We start from the raw sequence: 17123 nt of genomic DNA on the forward strand, positions 1-17123 counted from the left end.
TTATAGTGTCTTTTAATAAAATTTTAAGTATGAAATGGAATAGGAGAAAAGAGAATAGGATAATACAGAAAGGAAAATACTAGGCAAGTTGTGAAACCTACTAATTAATGAAGTGTGTATATATACATATATGTGTGTGTGTGTGTGTGTGTATAAGGCACAGCCTTAAAATACGCATTGACTTAAATATAATTCACAGCTGGAATAGTCTCTTCTAGTTCTTCCACACTATAGAGCTTTCATACCCGTCTGAAATCCCTGGTACAAAAATCACAAATGCAAGAAAAAGTTTTCATACATAAGAACTTACTGGAACCAAAGTCTAGTTTTAAAAACATATAAAATAACAACAATGAAAAAGCAAAACAAAGAAAAACAAAGACTCTCTTTTCACTGTGTGATTTCTTTTGCTGGGTAGTTGGAATATAGTAATTTGGATTTTCAAGGCCAGTCCTATTTTATTCTTAATGAAGTAATTTAAAAAATCCAAACATCTACACTTTGTGGTGGAACAAGATTTATGTTGAGGAGTAGTCTGAGAAATCTGAGAAGTCACAGCTTGAAAACAAATAGCGGAGGGATATTTTTCCATCTATCAACCGCGGGTTTTTTCCTTTCAGTGGAACTTCCCCCTGCTGATGTTTGCCTGGAAAATTGCTCCAGCTCTGTGCTGTGGCAATACAGTAGTTATTAAACCAGCAGAACAAACACCACTCAGCGCACTCTACATGGGAGCCCTCATCAAGGAGGTAAGAGAAGCCGCCTTCAGAAGCGGCCCCTGCTCCGTACGGTTGGGGCCTATTGGCGCATATCTGATTTCACCTGCTGCTTCAGCCCTCACAAGCCACCCTTCCTCCAATTCTGTTTTGTTAGGCTGGCTTTCCACCAGGAGTCGTCAATATTTTGCCAGGATATGGGCCAACGGCTGGGGCAGCAATAGCTTCTCACATTGGCATAGACAAGATTGCGTTCACAGGGTCTACTGAGGTAGGTACCTGGGAAACCATGGGTTGAACAGTCCTGCACATGAGTAGAGGGTTTAAAAGAAATAAGAAAATGTTACTCAGAGGCTGGTCACCAAAGGAGCAGTGAGCACCTAAGCCCTCCGAGGACATCATTGGTGTCACAGCTGGGAAACTGGCGAATCTCAAAGTAAAGGCACATGTTGACCAGTGAGGCTACAGACCCCTGATCTTTTCCTGTGTGATGCCATCCGTGTAAAACCTGTCTCAGACAAGTAAACAAAAGCCTATTATCTTTTGAAATAAAAGGAATACAGAGGCAAAAAGAAATAAAAAACTATTTCAGAAGAGACTTTCCCAATGACTGGGTTTCTGGACACTCTCTTGAGTCAAGAACAATAATGGCAGAAGCCAGTTAAGAAGCTGGAAATTAAACTAATCTCTGGTAGAGATTAAAATGGGAAGTGTTCTCTTCTGTTTATTTCCACCAGATCCTGTAGATGCAACTGGCAACTACCAATGCCCATGAGTCATAAGGGATGATATAGAGCAGGGGTCAGCAAGCTTTTTTCTCTAAAAGGCCAGGTGATAAGTAGTGTAGACTTTGCAGGCACTACAGTCTCTGATGCAGCTACTCAACTATGCCCTTATAGCACCAAGTAGCCACAGGCAGTATATAAGCTGGGCATGGCTATAGGCCCATAAAGCTTTATTTAAAGATACTGAAATTTGAATTTCATATAATGTTTATGCCTCACAAAATACGAATCTTTTTAAAATTTGTTTTCCAACCATTTAAATCACAAAAACCGTTCTTAGCCTGTGATCCATACTGGATAGCAGGGGCCCTCAAATTTTTTAAACAGGGGACCAGTTCACTGTCCCTCAGACCGTTGGAGGGCTGGACTATAGTTTAAAAAAAAACTATGAACAAATTCCTATGCACACTGCACATATCTTATTTTGAAGTAAAAAACCAAAATGGGAACAAATACAATATTCGTGTTTGCATGTGGCCCACGGGCCGTAGTTTGAGGACCCCTGCTGGATAGGCAAGGGGCCAAATTTGGCCCCTGAGCCATAGTTTTTTGGTCCCTGGCTGATATGGAGTCACAAGTTTGCTTAAAGGGTTTATAATAAAATGTTACCCCAAAATGTCTTGGGTTGAGATAACAGAGGTGATAAAAGATAATCTGACTCACTTTACCAAGCAGAACTTTACAGATGACATCATCATCGAACAAAGGTCTAGAGCAGTGCTACCTAATAGAAATATAATGAGAGCAACATTTGTAATTTAAAATGTGCTATTAGCCACATGAAATATTTTAAGTTAATTAATTTTAGTAATATATATATTGATTTCAGAGAGGAATGGAGAGGGAGAGAGACATAGAAACATCAATAATGAGAGAAAGTCATTGATTGGCTGCCTCTTGCATGCCCCCCCCTGGAGATCGAGCCTGAAACCTGGGCATTTGCCCTGACCGGGAATTGAACTGTGACCTCATAAGTCATAAGTCATAAGTCATAAGTCATAAGTCGATGCTCAACCACTGAGCCACGCCGGCTGGGCAATTTTATTTAATCTGGTATTTCCATATTATCATTTCAATTTTATGATCAATATAAAAATCATTATCACAGTAGTTTACATTCTGTTTTCATTATGAAGTCTTCAAAATCTGGTATATAGTTTACATTTACAGCACATCTCAATTCACATTTTGACTTTTCAAGTGCTTTATTATTATTTTTAAAAAGATATTTTTATTTATTTCAGAGAGGGAGAGAGAGATAGAGTTAGAGTATGATGAGAGACAATCATTGATCGGCTGCCGCCTGCACACCCCACACTGGTGACTGAGCCCAAACCTGGACATGTGCACTGCCTGGGAATCAGACGTGACCTCCTAGTTCATAGGTCGACGCTCAACCACTGAGCAATGCCAGCTGGGCTCAAGTGCTTTATATTAAACAGCACAAGTCTAGGGACTTGAGTATATCAGCTGATACAGTTAATAGTACTTGGTTAAACTGACAGATGTGAACATATTTAACAAGAAATTAATTGATTAATAAACCTGATGTTAATTTATAGTTACACATTATTGTTTTATGTTTGTCAACCTTTTATTTTAGTTGTATTCACTATAGTAATTTTGAAATTTCAGTGAAACATAACCCAAAATGTGAGCGTGAAAGAGAGTTATTATTCCTATTTCAACTAAGTCTAATGTGTTAAAAGATTTGCTAAGGGCTAGATGCTTAGGAAAACTGCAGTCAGTGAAGAGTGGGCAAGGCAATTGCAAAAGATCAGGGTGTGTGTGGGGGGGAATATAAATCTAGATAGAGTGTGCACCTGGATTGCTTTGCAAATGTTTTTAAGTCCTCACTGCATTTTAAAGAAACTGAAACCGGAAATCTTAAACAATATTTTAAGGGTATAGTTTACTAAGAAAGGACAGGTGTACCCCTAGTTAAAGAGAAGTCCTTGATCCTATAGCCAAGGATTGCAGAGTGAGTGTACATATGCTCAAAACTAAAATGAAGCACTTAGCGTATCTTTCCCTGTGCTTTAACCTTTCTCTTATTAACCAGCCAATGGTCCGGGTTGAGTCAGGTGAGAGTCTTGGCTATATAATAATTTTTAATAAAAATGAGTTCATAATATATAAAATGAGATATCAGACTTTATACGTCAGCCTCTATAGATCACTTTCATTCTTTTTTTAATAGCTGCAAGAATACTCTTGAATCAGTGTATCCTAGTTTAATACAGTGTAACTAACCCTCATTCATGTACACTTATATTTTTTCACTTTTTTTACACAGCCTATTATTACACATTACACTATTGAAATAAAAATTCTTGGAGATCTAAGACAAATTACATATATATATATAGGTATCTATATATATAGACATATAGATATATAGATAGATATATAGATATAGATATATATTTTCTGTTCGATATGTTTTAGAAGTAGAATTGCAAAACAAAAGGATATTTATATGTTAACTTGCTTATCACCAAGAATGCATTAGAGTGATGGTTTTATTTTTGAGATCTTTCTATATATTGTGTTAATCTTCTGTTTCTTGTAGAATTTACAATATTCCCAGTTTGTTCGTTGCTTTCCAATTTTTTTTAAAAAAAGAGTTGTCATGCACAAGTTTTAAATTTGTATACAGTCATATCTTTCAGCCTTTCTCTTAATGGCTTCTGGGTTTCCTGTCATCTTTAAAGAACCTCTTCAAGATTATACAAATGGCCCTTAACGTTTTCTTTCAGTACCTTTATGGCTTTGTTTTTGTTTAAATCTTTAATCTGGTTGGAATTTATTTTCATAAATAATGAAAGAGGAGGTCTAAGTTTATTTTTTTTATAAATGAGTGTTCAGTTCCTTCCACACCATTTATTAAACAATCTATCCCTTTGCAGCTCATTTGAATAAAACATTAACAGTATATGATAAATTTCCATATATTCATGTTTCTGTTTTGAGACTCAAGATTTTATCTGTCTATTCTTTCACTGGTGCCAGATTGCTTTAATTACTAGATTATAAAAGATGTGTTGCAGTGTGGTAGGCAAGACACCCTGTTATACGGTTTCTCAAAATCTTTTGGCTATTCTTGCCCATTCTTTCAGATAAAATTTCAAATCCATTTTCTAAGCACCTTTCCTTCTTCCCCAAAAATCTCTCATTGGAATTTTGACTGGTGTTACATTACCCATTTATATTAAATTGAGGATAAGTACTTTCGCCACAAGATTGACTTCTCATGTAGGAACATGGTGTAAATCTCTTATTTGTCCTGTCATGTCATCACCAATGTTATCATAAAGGTCTTACACATTTCTTGATCAATGAATTTCTAGGCATTTAACTTTTTCTTCCAAAGATATTTTAATCCCAAAACTGAGCACCTTTTTTAAAAAACCCACAATATCATGTATTGGAAACTTAGTTGAATGGGTGACTTAATCTTTTTGGCCAGACAAGATGTGGCGTAGTGAATCAGTAAGAACATAATGCTTGCTTCCAGGCTGTTTGGTTCAAATCTGTTTTGACATTTAAGTTTTTTTTAACTTTTATAAATACTTTATTGAATTATCATTTACATCCAACAAAAATGCACCCATATCAGTACCAAATGTACACACTCATGAAACGATCACGCAGATCAAGATATAGAATTTTTCCATACCCTAAAAGATTTCTCATGCCTCGTTGTGACTAACACCCTTGGTCCCAGGCAACTGCTACTTCTTTTTATTCATTTTGCCTCGTCTAGAATTTCATATCAATGGAATAATACAATATGTACTTTTCTGTGTCCATTTTTGGTTTTGATTAATATGAAATGAATTATTGATATGGTTTAATATCCCATCCTGATTTTTGTTTTCTACTTGTCCCATCTGGTGTTTTGTTCCTTTTTCCTCTTTTTCTACCTTCTCTTGGATGAATTGAGTACTCTATTTTATCTTCTATTTTGGATTATTAGTTATGCCTCTTTTTAAAGTGCTTGCTTCAGTATTATAATATACATCTTAATCAGAGTCTACCATTAAATAGTATTATGTTACTTCATACATCTATATAATAAAAGCCTAAGCGACCTTTACGGTGGAACAACTAGAACGACCGGTCGCTATGATGCACACTGACCACCAGGGGGTAGATGCTCAATGCAGGGGCTGCCCCCTGGTGGTCAGTGCACTCCCACAGGGGAAGCGCTGCTCAGCCAGAAGCTGGGCTCATGGATGGTGAGTACAGCAATGGTGGCGGGAGCCTCTCCCGCCTCTGTGGCAGTGCTAAGGAGCAGCGAGCCAAGCAATAAGGGGCAGTGAGTAGGCAGGTGGTAAGGAGCGAGGGGTCCCAGACTGCAAGAGGGGTGTCCAACTGCCAGCTTAGGCGGACATCCCCGGCCCCTATAAATTTTGTGCACTGGGCCTCTAGTAGTATAATAACTGTACAACAGAATTCTTCCATTTCTTATGTCGTCCTTTATGCTATTTTTGTCCTTTAACTTGCTACTGCATATATTATACACCCTATGGAGAACCTTGCTACTCTTTTTGTTCAGTCAGCTTTTCGAAAAATTTTAAAAATGGGAAAACAAAATTATTTTACATGTATTTACATACTTTCCATTTCTGTCCCTCTCCTTTTTTTTAGTGTAGACCCAAGTTTTTTTCTGATATAATTTTCTTCCTGTGTAAAGATCTTTAACATTTCTTATACTTCAGGTCTGTTATTGATGCATTTTCTCAGCTTTTGTTTGTCTGAAAGTGTTTTTATTTTTTATGATGTTTTTCTGAAAATAGAATTCTGATTTGACAGTTTTTATTTTCTTTGATTTTACTTCAACACTTTAAATATGTCATTCTGTGTGTGTTTTTTCTGACTTACATTGTTTCTAATGAAAAATTAGCAGTCATTCTTTGTTTTACTGTACATAATGTTTTTTCTCTGGCTGTTTTAAGATATTATATTTTTACTGTTTTTCAACAATTGAGATTCTGTAGATTTTTTTCCTTAGTTGAGGTTCATTGAAAATTCTTGGATCTATGAGTTTATGGTTTTCATCAAATTTGGAAAATATTGACCTTTATGTTATACTAGTGTGTATATATAAGCTTTCTCGTGTCTGTTACTTTTTGAAAGGATGCTGAACATTGTGACCATCACATTATTGAGCAGTAGGTTTGGTTGTTACTCTCTAAAACAGTGCTGGGCTCTTTTCCCCCTAATAGGTGGTTAAGTACAACTTGACTTTTTTGACACTTAATTTTAAGCTTTGTTGGGACTAGTTTATCTTTTTCTAACATACAAAAATTCACTAAGATTACTAAGTTGAGGTCCTTCTGGGGTTTCTACTGAATGCTCCCAGTGTTCAAGGTCTTTTCCACTCTGGCTGGTCAGAACTCAGATGTCTCCCAGCCCTGTAGGAACTCTGGGTTTATTCAGCAGCAGATGACCTGGTCTTAGTTCTTTATCTAGTCTCATGGAGCCTCCCCTATGTATCCCCTGCTTAGCATTCAGCCAAAGACCCAAATGGCCTGCCATGCACATATCTGGACCTCATTCTCTCCTTCCGGCGCTAAGCTCTTCACATTCCAGCCACCTCAACCTCTGAAAACTCAATTCAGTGAGACCACCCTGTTCTACTTCAGCCTCCCCAGGCTACAATCTAGAAAGTCTTCTGGTAGAAAGGTCTTTCCTTATTTGTTTCTCTTATCTCTGCAATCACAGTCCCTACTGCCTGATGTCCCATTTGAAGGAAGAAATTCATCTATGTTCTAGTTGTTCACAGTGGAGGGCAAGCCCGGTGCCAGTTACTCCACTATGGCCAGAAGTAGATGCCCCATTGCATTGTTTCACTACTTTTGATATTGTTCTTTGATTTCTTTCTCTAGGTTTCAGACAGATCACTTGTTCTCATGGTTTATCATTGACTCATATTGGATATATTATAGTCAATGAGGTTACAAATTTATTTACTTCAGTCAAATAAAGTCTTAAGAATACAAATCTAAAGGCAATTAGATTCAGAAAAGTTCTTGGTTTACTTAGTACAGAATATTTTAAAAGTACCTTAGTCCCATAAGTAACTCATTTTTAATTTCTTTGAGTGAGTTACTTTGCTTATCAGTTTAGTGTTATTTTTTAGCTTTAGTTTCAGAAGATGAGAGTTTGTGGTTGTATAGGTAAATTTGAGTGGGGGTAGCAGTCTCTTTGGAGTCTATCCTGTAGGCTTTCTCCTCCCTGCCTCAAGTAGTACATGCTATGTAGTCAGATGCATTATAAATATTTGTTACTACTTGAAGGGGGGAAGACTGAATTTGAGAAGTAAATGCTTAATCTCAAAGCTAGAAGGTAATATATTAAATGGAGCACTTTCCTTCTTGCCACCAGAAGCTTAGGGTTTAATATCTTTTACTTTATAGCTATGCAGTCATGGACCAGCCACTTCATTCTGTACAAAATTGGCTTAATAATAGTAAACACATGTATTTCTCAGGATTATGAGAATTAAATGCAATATGAGTTTTGTAAATTGTAAGCAGTTAAGCAAATGTTCGTTTGTAACATGACATTAGAATCCCCAAAAGGGCAAGGTTTCTGGGGGTTGGATGGCCTGTGAAGGCTTGAAGAGAAAGAGGGATTTCACATAGGCCTTACAGGATATGAATACGTGGGGTGGACTGGGGAAAGGATCAGTGTCGGTAAACACCTGGCAGCTAGAGAGTATAGAGTAGAGTGGGCATTGGGAAGGGCTTGCGGAGAAAGCTGGTGAGGCTTGAAAATAAGATGCTGCAAGTCAAGCCGTTGAAAGCATTCTTGGTAAAAAAAAAAAAAATTGAGACCAAAGTGTGGAGAACTTCCCAACAAAGATATTACATGAAAACTATATACCAACATTCTTTATAAATTATAGATACAAAATACTAGAAAACAGAGTTCAGTGACATTTAAAAATGATTATACACCGTGACCAAATGGGATTTATCCCAAGAATGCAATGTTGGTTTAACATCCAAAAATCAATCAATGTAATACTCCATATTGATATATTAAAGGACAGAAATCACACAGTCATCTCCATACACACAGAAAAAGAACACACCATTTGACAACATCTTAATACCACACAGAAACTTACAAAAATGTTATTCTTAATTGCCAAAAAGTACAAGCAACCTACATATCCATCAAATGATAGTTGGTAAACAGATTGTGGTGTATCTATATCCATTCAATGGGATATTATCTATCTATCTATCTATCTATCTATCTATCTAATCTATATATTTATAATAGAGAGATATGGTAATTAACCGGGACACCTTAACAGGTCGACTGGATAGGAGGAGGTTGCAGTGCAGCTTTGGGGGCGGGGCGGCAGGGGCCTCCGCGCCTGCGCTAGGGGAGGGCCTGATCAGCAGAGGCTGTGGCTGTTTCAAGGGCTGGAGAGGGAGGCAGGGCCGGACCAGAAGGTGGGCAGCGCCATGCGATTTCAAATCGCGCACTGGACTCCCAGTTCAGCCATAAAAAAGGAATGAAGCACTCATACATACTACAACATAGATGAACCTTAAAAACATGATGCTAATGAAAGCAACCAGTCCTAAAAGACCACATATTGTATGATCCTATTTATATGAAATGTCTAGAATAGGCAAATTTATAGAGAGAAAGTAGAATAGCAGCTACCCAGGAGCTGAAAGGAGGGCAGAATGGCAATGACTGCTGATGGGCATGGAGTGTATTTTTGAAGTGAGGAGATGTTCTGGAATTAGATTGCAGCAGTTGTGGCGGTTGCATAGCTCTCTGAATGTACTGAAAAATCATTGAATCATCCACATTAAAAGGTGGCTTTTATGGTATGTGAATTACATCTCAGTAATGCTGTTAGAAATGGATAATTTTTTAAAAAGCATTTAAGGTTTTAATTATGGCTATTCATAGCCAATATTGATTGAGTACCTCCAGTGTGCCAGATACCCTCTAAATACTTTGCATGTATCATCTCACTACATCTTCATAGGTGAGCAAAGCGTGGCTAGGGAGAGGTTAAATTACCTGCCCATGGTCACTTGCTAGTCAGTGGTAGCTCTGAGGGTCATAGGGAGACTGTGCTCTAAATCCCAGTGCTGCACTGCCTCTCTGGCTGAGGGGCTGTACAGCACCCCCTGGGAGGAGGGAGCCATTAAAAACAAGGACTATCTCTCAGTGGAGCATGTTTTGTTCAAATCATGGTCAAAAGTTTCTAATTCTGAAAGGTTGCTGTTCTAACTCACCCCTCTCCCCCTAAAATTTACTTTAGCATCTTTAAATCTTATTTGATATATTATGTTTCCATCTGACATTCTGGGATATAGGGCCTAAACTTTAAACCTAAACTCTCTTAAATCAATTCCACAAACATTTATTGAGCACTTATTAAATGCCAAGTACTATGCCAGACCTTAGAGAACTTGTATGATTCAGCCTGACCCGGGTGATTGAATGTTAGTTACTGTGAATATGTAACTAATATTGTGGGGTGTGTATGGGAGTGTGGAGGGAGAGAAAACTTGTTCTGCGTCACTTCACTTACAAATTTCCTGATTTCGAAGATGTTTTCAAAGATGAAGGATAGAACTAAAATTGCCTTGCTCAACATGCCTTTTAAATGTGTCTGTGCATAAAGGAGAAGTATTGCTAGTTGAAGATATTTAAATTTAAATGAAAAGCTACTTCATGCAAAAATAATCTTTAAGACAAAGATAATTCTATCTCTTAATTCTACAGTTAATATTCACAACTGGGAAAATGTGGGTTTATTTCCTTTTCTCTTTGGAAAAAATGAAATTGTAGAGGTGTGGGAACTGAAGTACCAAAAGGACTTGGAGGAACCCCAGCCAGAGACCCTTGTGAGTAGTGTGTTGCTTAATATTGGCAGATAATCAACAAATACTGGTACCGTTCAATTCTCAGAACCATTTCCCATGCCTGACATTAAGGACCAGCACTTTGAAAAAGCTCAATACATATTCGGCTGGAATGTAAAATGGGAGATTAGGTTTCACTGTTGCCTTCCAGTAATAAATGCAGTTTTCTTTTTCTTTTCATTTCAGGCAGCTCTACTTTTAGCAGGCATTTGAATTCCAGAGCTGTAGATTTGATACTGATTCAGTGTGTAACCTTAAAAGTTTCCTCTGGAAGTGAAAAGCCTTATAGAGTTTGGAAAATAAAAGCCCTAAGGACCTAAATTATGACAGATGGGACATGTTGAGGCGTTAGTGTGTGTCTGATTTCCTAGTGCCCCAGACACTTGGTGGATTGAGCCAATGCTGGTCACCAGATGTTCGGTGATTGCTAAACACATAATCCCAGTGTTCTAGTGAAAGCATTTAATATTTAAGAAACACAGAAGTGTGCAGAAATTAGGTCTGCCTCTATACCTATGTCTCATAAGTCATCTTTCTAATCCTCAAATGATATAACTCTCACCTACATTCAGGCCAAGTTAATTTTCAGCAACAAAACTATCCAGTGGCTTATCATAAGCAAAGGTAATAACTACACTAAATAGTTAATAATTAATCTAATGGTCAACAGACACCTCATAGAATTTAAAATGATTTAGGAAGTTAAGAACTTTAATGTAGTTCAGCTTGAATTAATGTCTTTCAATCATTTAGAGTCTCTTAAAGGAAAACAGAGTACTCCTCATTTTTTAACTAATACGAAAGCTTGAAAGAATGCTTCATCACACCATACTTTTCTTAAAAAAAGAGAAAAAAACCCAAACACACAAAAACAAAAAACCGAAAAGAAAAACAACAACAAAAACTAGAGGAAACTGTCACTTTTTCAATAAGAAATTCCAAACACAGTCTTCAAATCATACAAAAGCAATCAAGATTAAATAAGATGTCATATTCATATCAGAAAACTAGACATAATTTAAACCTCTATAATGATTGTATGAAGTTGTTCACAGTACATGTTATTTAAAAATTTCCAACTCACAGATTGCCATCCACAGATAAGTGGTGATTGTACCTAATTCATGGGTTTTGAGGCTGAAATAAGTTAGCGTACCTAAGGTGTTTAAACAGGGCACGGTTCTTAGGAGAGTGTCAATAAATATTGTCATTGCTTTCTGTTTATTTTTAAATGAAATTTATAGAACAATTTATGCTTAAGAAAGTGTGAAATAATAATAGAAGGGGGCTGGGTTCAACTGACCTTGGATCAAATCCCACCTCTCCTGCTGTGTGACCTTGACAAATTATTTCATTTTTCTGATCTCTCATTTCTTCATCTATTAAGAGGCACCATGAATAAATCCTTAAAAGTTTATTTGTGGATTAATGGAGGTAATGTATTTGAAAGTTCCAGTTCTATTGCTTGGCACATTGTAAAAACTCAGTAAATATTAGTTGCATTTGAAACTCCCATTTGTAAAGAATATGCCCATCAAAAACTAATTCCTGCCCGCCTCTGGCAGTTTTACTTCCCTTTTGTTTGTTTTATAGCTTTTATAAATATTTTACAAATATTTTTGTCTTCTAATAAATGTTTGGGCTTTTCTGTTTTTGTATTTGCTCTTCTGTTTCACTCTTTGGAAGATTGCCCAGGTGCTTGCTTGGATAAACTGATTTTGAATCTTTTTTTTTTAAGTGGTAGAGTGTGCTGGATTTAGAGATAGTGCTGAAAGAAGACACTTGGTACCTATTAAGGAATCACTTATGCTTTTGCTATGGCCTAGTTCAGGGGCCACTTCTTCAACTAAGTTTGCCAGAACTGAATTCTGGTGTAGGGACAGAGTCCTTTGCAGTAAAGTGTAATGCAGTTACCATTGTTTTTCAGTTGTCCTTCAAGGACTACCTCACATACAGTGATAAAGAGGGGGTGGAGTCAGGGGAAGGGAGGGACTTATTAAAATGCAGATTCCTGGGCACCACCCAAGACCTTCTCAGAACACTTGGAAATGGGGCCCAGAAATTCTCATTTTAATTAGGTTTCCTCGTGATTGTTATGTTCATTAACATATACAGTTTAAGTAGCTGGGTCATACTCCAGAACATGTTCCCAGGCCCATTTAAGAAAAAAAAATACAGCTCCAAGTTTGTTCATCTGTGCTAAAATAAAACGTCGTGTAAACCGACAGGCACCACTCATATTGTCTGCTATGTCTGTAGTTCCCACTCCAGCAATAAATTCTCTCCCAAACACCTGAAGGAAAAAAGAAATTAGTTCAAAATCAGTTTGGCAAAGCAAGGACATGGTCCAAAGCAGTCCCTATATCCTTGAATTACTCAACAAAGAAACAACAAAAAATGCCCGTATTTTGTTAGACGTTTACAAATGTTTCCAAAAGTTCATGCATACTGTGAAACTACACAGTGCTGGTGACCTGGGAAAACAGCTGACTGAATGCAAGGGAACTTAACTAATTGCCATGTGAGCAGTTCTGCTTCGATTGTCTTTCTCGGATAGAGGGTCTAACTCACACAGTGCGGTTGCAAAGTGCTAAGACTTTATACGGGACACCTCGTCAACAAGCAGTATAGCAACTCCGCTGCCTTTTTTCAGTCCGTGTGTAGTTAATTACACTTTCTCTCTTTCCTGCTTCCCGGGTACTGGAGTACCCGGAGAGCCTGGAAGGGCACGAATGGGCTCACTAGCTACAAAAGAGAGATGGCTTTGATTATCTGATAACTAAGATTCCTGTTTCATCCAGTTGATGTCCTACTGTGTGCCAGGCACTGGTGAAGATATCCTTATATCATTCCTTACTTTACAAATGAAGCAACTCAGGGCACCACCCAGCACATGAGCATAAAACTGATTCCTGCTAAATAGAATTGAGTTCTTCATGAATGATTCCTCCCTCTCTTCTCTGTTTCCTTTGTGCTCCAGTCCTGTTCCCCAGAGGGTCCCACAGGTTTAGCATGATCCAATGCGATCATCGGCACCCGTCTGTACAGAGGCTACAATGGAGCCGAGGGATTCAGCTGATGAATTGGTAGGAGATTGTATCTTCCAGGCTTAGCTGGTTGGATTTCCTTCCCATCAGCAATTTTTGTTCACTTACCCTTATCTGCATAAAAACACTACTCCTAAAACAAGGTCCAATGTTTACTTCTGCCATAACTATTGGTTTCTGAAAAATAAACCACCATTTCCCTCTCCAACTCTCTTTCTTCCTTATGACCATCAATATAAAAGATTTTTCACCTGTAGTAACCTAATTGATCCATTTGATTTTTTATTTACCAATATGAAAGTAATCAAATAAGATGCACATATTAAATGGGCAGCCGCCATCCGAGGCTTGCCTGTGCCTCGGGTGGCCCTGGGCGGCTGGGGGGCTGAGGGGACTGGGGGCTTTGGAGGCAGGTGTGGGGAGCGGCTGGGCCTTCCTGGGGGTGGGTCTGGTCTTGCCGCGTGCCTGACACCCCAGCGGGGCTGAGGGAACTGGGTACCACCATCTTGTGGCTGTGGGTGCTGCCATCTTTGAGGGTGGGGCAGCCAATTAGCATGTTCTCTCCTTATTGGCTGTGGGTGCTGCCATCTTTGAGAGCAGGGCAGTCAATTAGCATATTCCCTCTTTATTAGATGGAATATAAAAGCCTAAGTGACCATTCAACCATTTGACCATTCAACCAGTAGCTATGATATGCACTGACCACCAAGGGGCAGATGCTCAACACACAGGCATAGAAACATGGAACAGACTGATGAATCTTAGAGGGAAGGAGAAAGGAGGAGGGCAGGAAGAGATTAGCCAAAGATCTTATATGCATACTAGAGGCCCAGTGCCACGACCTGGTGCACAAATTCGTTCACTGGTGGGTTCCCTCAGCCTCGCCTGCAAGGATCGGGCAAAAACCAGCAGTCCAACATCCCCCAAGGGGTCCTGGACTGCGAGAGGTCACAGGCCAGGCTTAGGGACCTCACCAATGCACGAATCTGTGCAGGTCTCTAGTATAACATAACATATTAATTTCTTTTAAAAAAATCTATTGTTGAAAGTATTACATAAGTCTCCTTTTTCCCCCTTTCCACCCCCTTCAGCCCATCCTGCCCCCGCCCCGGCCCTCACCACCCCACTGTTTGTGTCCATGGGTTATGCATATATGCATACAAGGTCTTTATTTGATTACCTCCCACTCATCCTCCCTCTTCCACCTTCCCTCTGAGATTCCACACTCTGTTCCATGCTTCCATGTCTATGGATCCACTCTGTTCATCAGTTTATTTTGTTAATTAGATTGAGATCATGTGATATTTGTCTTTCTCTCACTGACTTATTCATAGGATTTTTTTTTAATCTTCATGGGAAGAACAGTAAGACCTAATTATGCAATTTTCAAAGATGCAGATATTAAGTGAGGAAACAGAGAGGAAAGAGAGAGAAGAGAAAATTTGGCAAAGAGAATGCGGTAGAAGGTGGCCCTGTGAAGTGTTTTGCTGTTAGGACTCCTCGCAGTGCGGTGGCTCTTAGCAGTGTGCATAGAGGAAGTTTCAGCTGCGTTTCCCTGACAGAGTCTATTGATATTTCTCTCTAGGGAGAGGCTTATATTCACTTGGATGGGAACCAGTGCTGCGGCCTCTGGAGAATCTCTTAGTTTCCTCTCTGGGATGATATCATTGACAGACAATAGAGGGCCTGAGGGAGAAGTGTTTGTCTAGATTACAGTGGTCGGCAAACTCATTAGTCAACAGAGCCAAATATCAACAGTACAATGATTGAAATTTCTTTTGAGAGCCAAATTTTTTAAACTTAAACTATATAGGTAGGTACACTGTTATTAACTTAATTAGGGTACTCCTAAGGCTTAGGAAGAGCCACATTTAAGGGGCCAAAGAGCCTCATGTGGCTCGCGAGCCACAGTTTGCCCACCACTGATCCTAGTCACACAAGCAAAAAGTAGAGGGAACGCTTCTCTTTTTTTCCTACTTACCCTCCTCTTAATCATCAACTTTCTGAAATGTTCCCTCTTCTCCATCCTAAGTGCTACTTCTTTAGTTCAGGGCTGCATGTGGCTCGCGAGCTGCAGTTTGCCAACCATGGGGCTAGAATATGAAAGCCAACTTATAATTATTCATATTAATGGTGGCAGGCGGAGAATTTTCACAGGCAAGCCAACTGATCACATAATCCTCAAACCCCTTTTCAGCTTATATTATTTACTTTCATATCCACTTGTCCTTTTCCAATTTTATAGGCTACGTGGAAAATTGTATAGATGCTCTCAGAGGGCACGTGTCACTTAAATATGGATTTGAATGTGGCTCCTGTTATGGCCGTTCCAGGGAGAGGGACCTATTGGTACATCACCAAATGCCTATCAGTCAGCAATAAGACGCTCACTTCAGGAGGCTGCTTCCCATTTACTTCAGCAAAGGCCTTTAAAAAGCACACAAAGCCACTCAGATTAAAGATGGAATTAATTTCTATTTATGCAGCTAAATACATAGGCAATACATGTAAATATTTAAGAAGCGAATATGAAAGGGCTCTAACAAACAGAGTCAATGAACAGCCTCAGTGAAGGATAGGGAAACAGTTTGTGTTTTGCTTTGTGCGGTGTTTTCTTTATTCACTTAGATTAACAAACCATGATTTCATCATAGTCAACAAGATAGAAGAGAGACCATCAAAGCGAACTACAGGAGAGTCCAGATTGATTCGTGCCGAGCAAATGTTTGTAGCTAACAGCTGTATTATCACTGATTCCGACTTACGCAGCCGGGGTCCCCCTTTCATTTCCTAAGTGAGATGAATGTCATGTTGCATGATACGGACACCCTCTCTGCTGCCTGAGTCATGGCTCGGGTCAGCTCTCCTCTGTGCAGCCTCTGCCTCTTTGCAGGTGGGGAAGCAGTGAGCTCCAGTTTTAGCTATTTTTTAAAAAACAACGAAGGGCCTCTCGCTCAGGTTGTATGAGTCTACTAGTGAATATCCAGCATTTGAATCAAATATACCAGTGTGATGTGTCAAAACCGTTGGACGGACATGTTGAAATGATTAGCTTTCTCCCTTTTCCCCTTCGATGCTGTAATCTAAGCTTGAGTACTGAAGAGTGAGAAAAGGGATGCTGCAGTCTCCGCCTGCTAGCTGATTCTGTCCCTGGATGCAGGATTCTCTCCTCAGCCCTCAGGCTGAGCAGGAGCAGGGTCCTAAGATGCCTACCCTGTAGTTCGCCTAGTTAGGGGGACTAACATGAAGTAACCTTGACTTGAGTATATCAGGCTGCTTCCTATCTAAGTGACCAAACACTCAAAATCTTGATTAAAAAAAATTATCTGACAGAGGAAGGGACAGTCATGTAACAAAAGAATGGCTGAGCGTGCCAGGCAGTCGATCTAGACTAGTCGTTGGCTGTGGGTAGTATGTTCAGCTATGAGAATTCTGCTCACGGCAGAGGGGATCTAATCCCAGGAGAACATCTGGAGAAGAGAAGCAGGAACCACAGAGAGCAGCTATCATGGAGCAAAAGGCGCGGTGTGGGCCTTTGGCGTCCACTCCTGGCTCTGCCGCTGCTGGGTGCCTGTCAGCAAGTCACTTCTTGACCTGAGTTGTGGCTTGTTTGTTTCAGCTCTAAAATGGGACAATAATTCTTGCCTCACAGGGTTGTCATGA

The 17123-nt window shown here is 39.1% G+C and overlaps 1 protein-coding gene across 1 annotated transcript in view; it reads left to right on the forward strand.

The window, feature by feature from the left end:
* ALDH1A2 (aldehyde dehydrogenase 1 family member A2) overlaps nucleotides 1-17123 on the forward strand; it is a 52439-nt gene that overhangs the window by 15857 nt on the left and 19459 nt on the right. Inside the window, exons 5-6 of the mRNA XM_006765229.2 lie at nucleotides 621-749; nucleotides 874-987. Of these exons, the coding sequence (XP_006765292.1) occupies nucleotides 621-749; nucleotides 874-987 (243 nt within the window). The remainder of the gene's footprint in view (nucleotides 1-620; nucleotides 750-873; nucleotides 988-17123) is intronic.

The sequence above is a fragment of the Myotis davidii genome, unplaced genomic scaffold (genome assembly GCF_000327345.1).
Source record: "Myotis davidii unplaced genomic scaffold, ASM32734v1 scaffold441, whole genome shotgun sequence".
In the NCBI taxonomy this organism is placed as follows: domain Eukaryota; kingdom Metazoa; phylum Chordata; class Mammalia; order Chiroptera; family Vespertilionidae; genus Myotis; species Myotis davidii.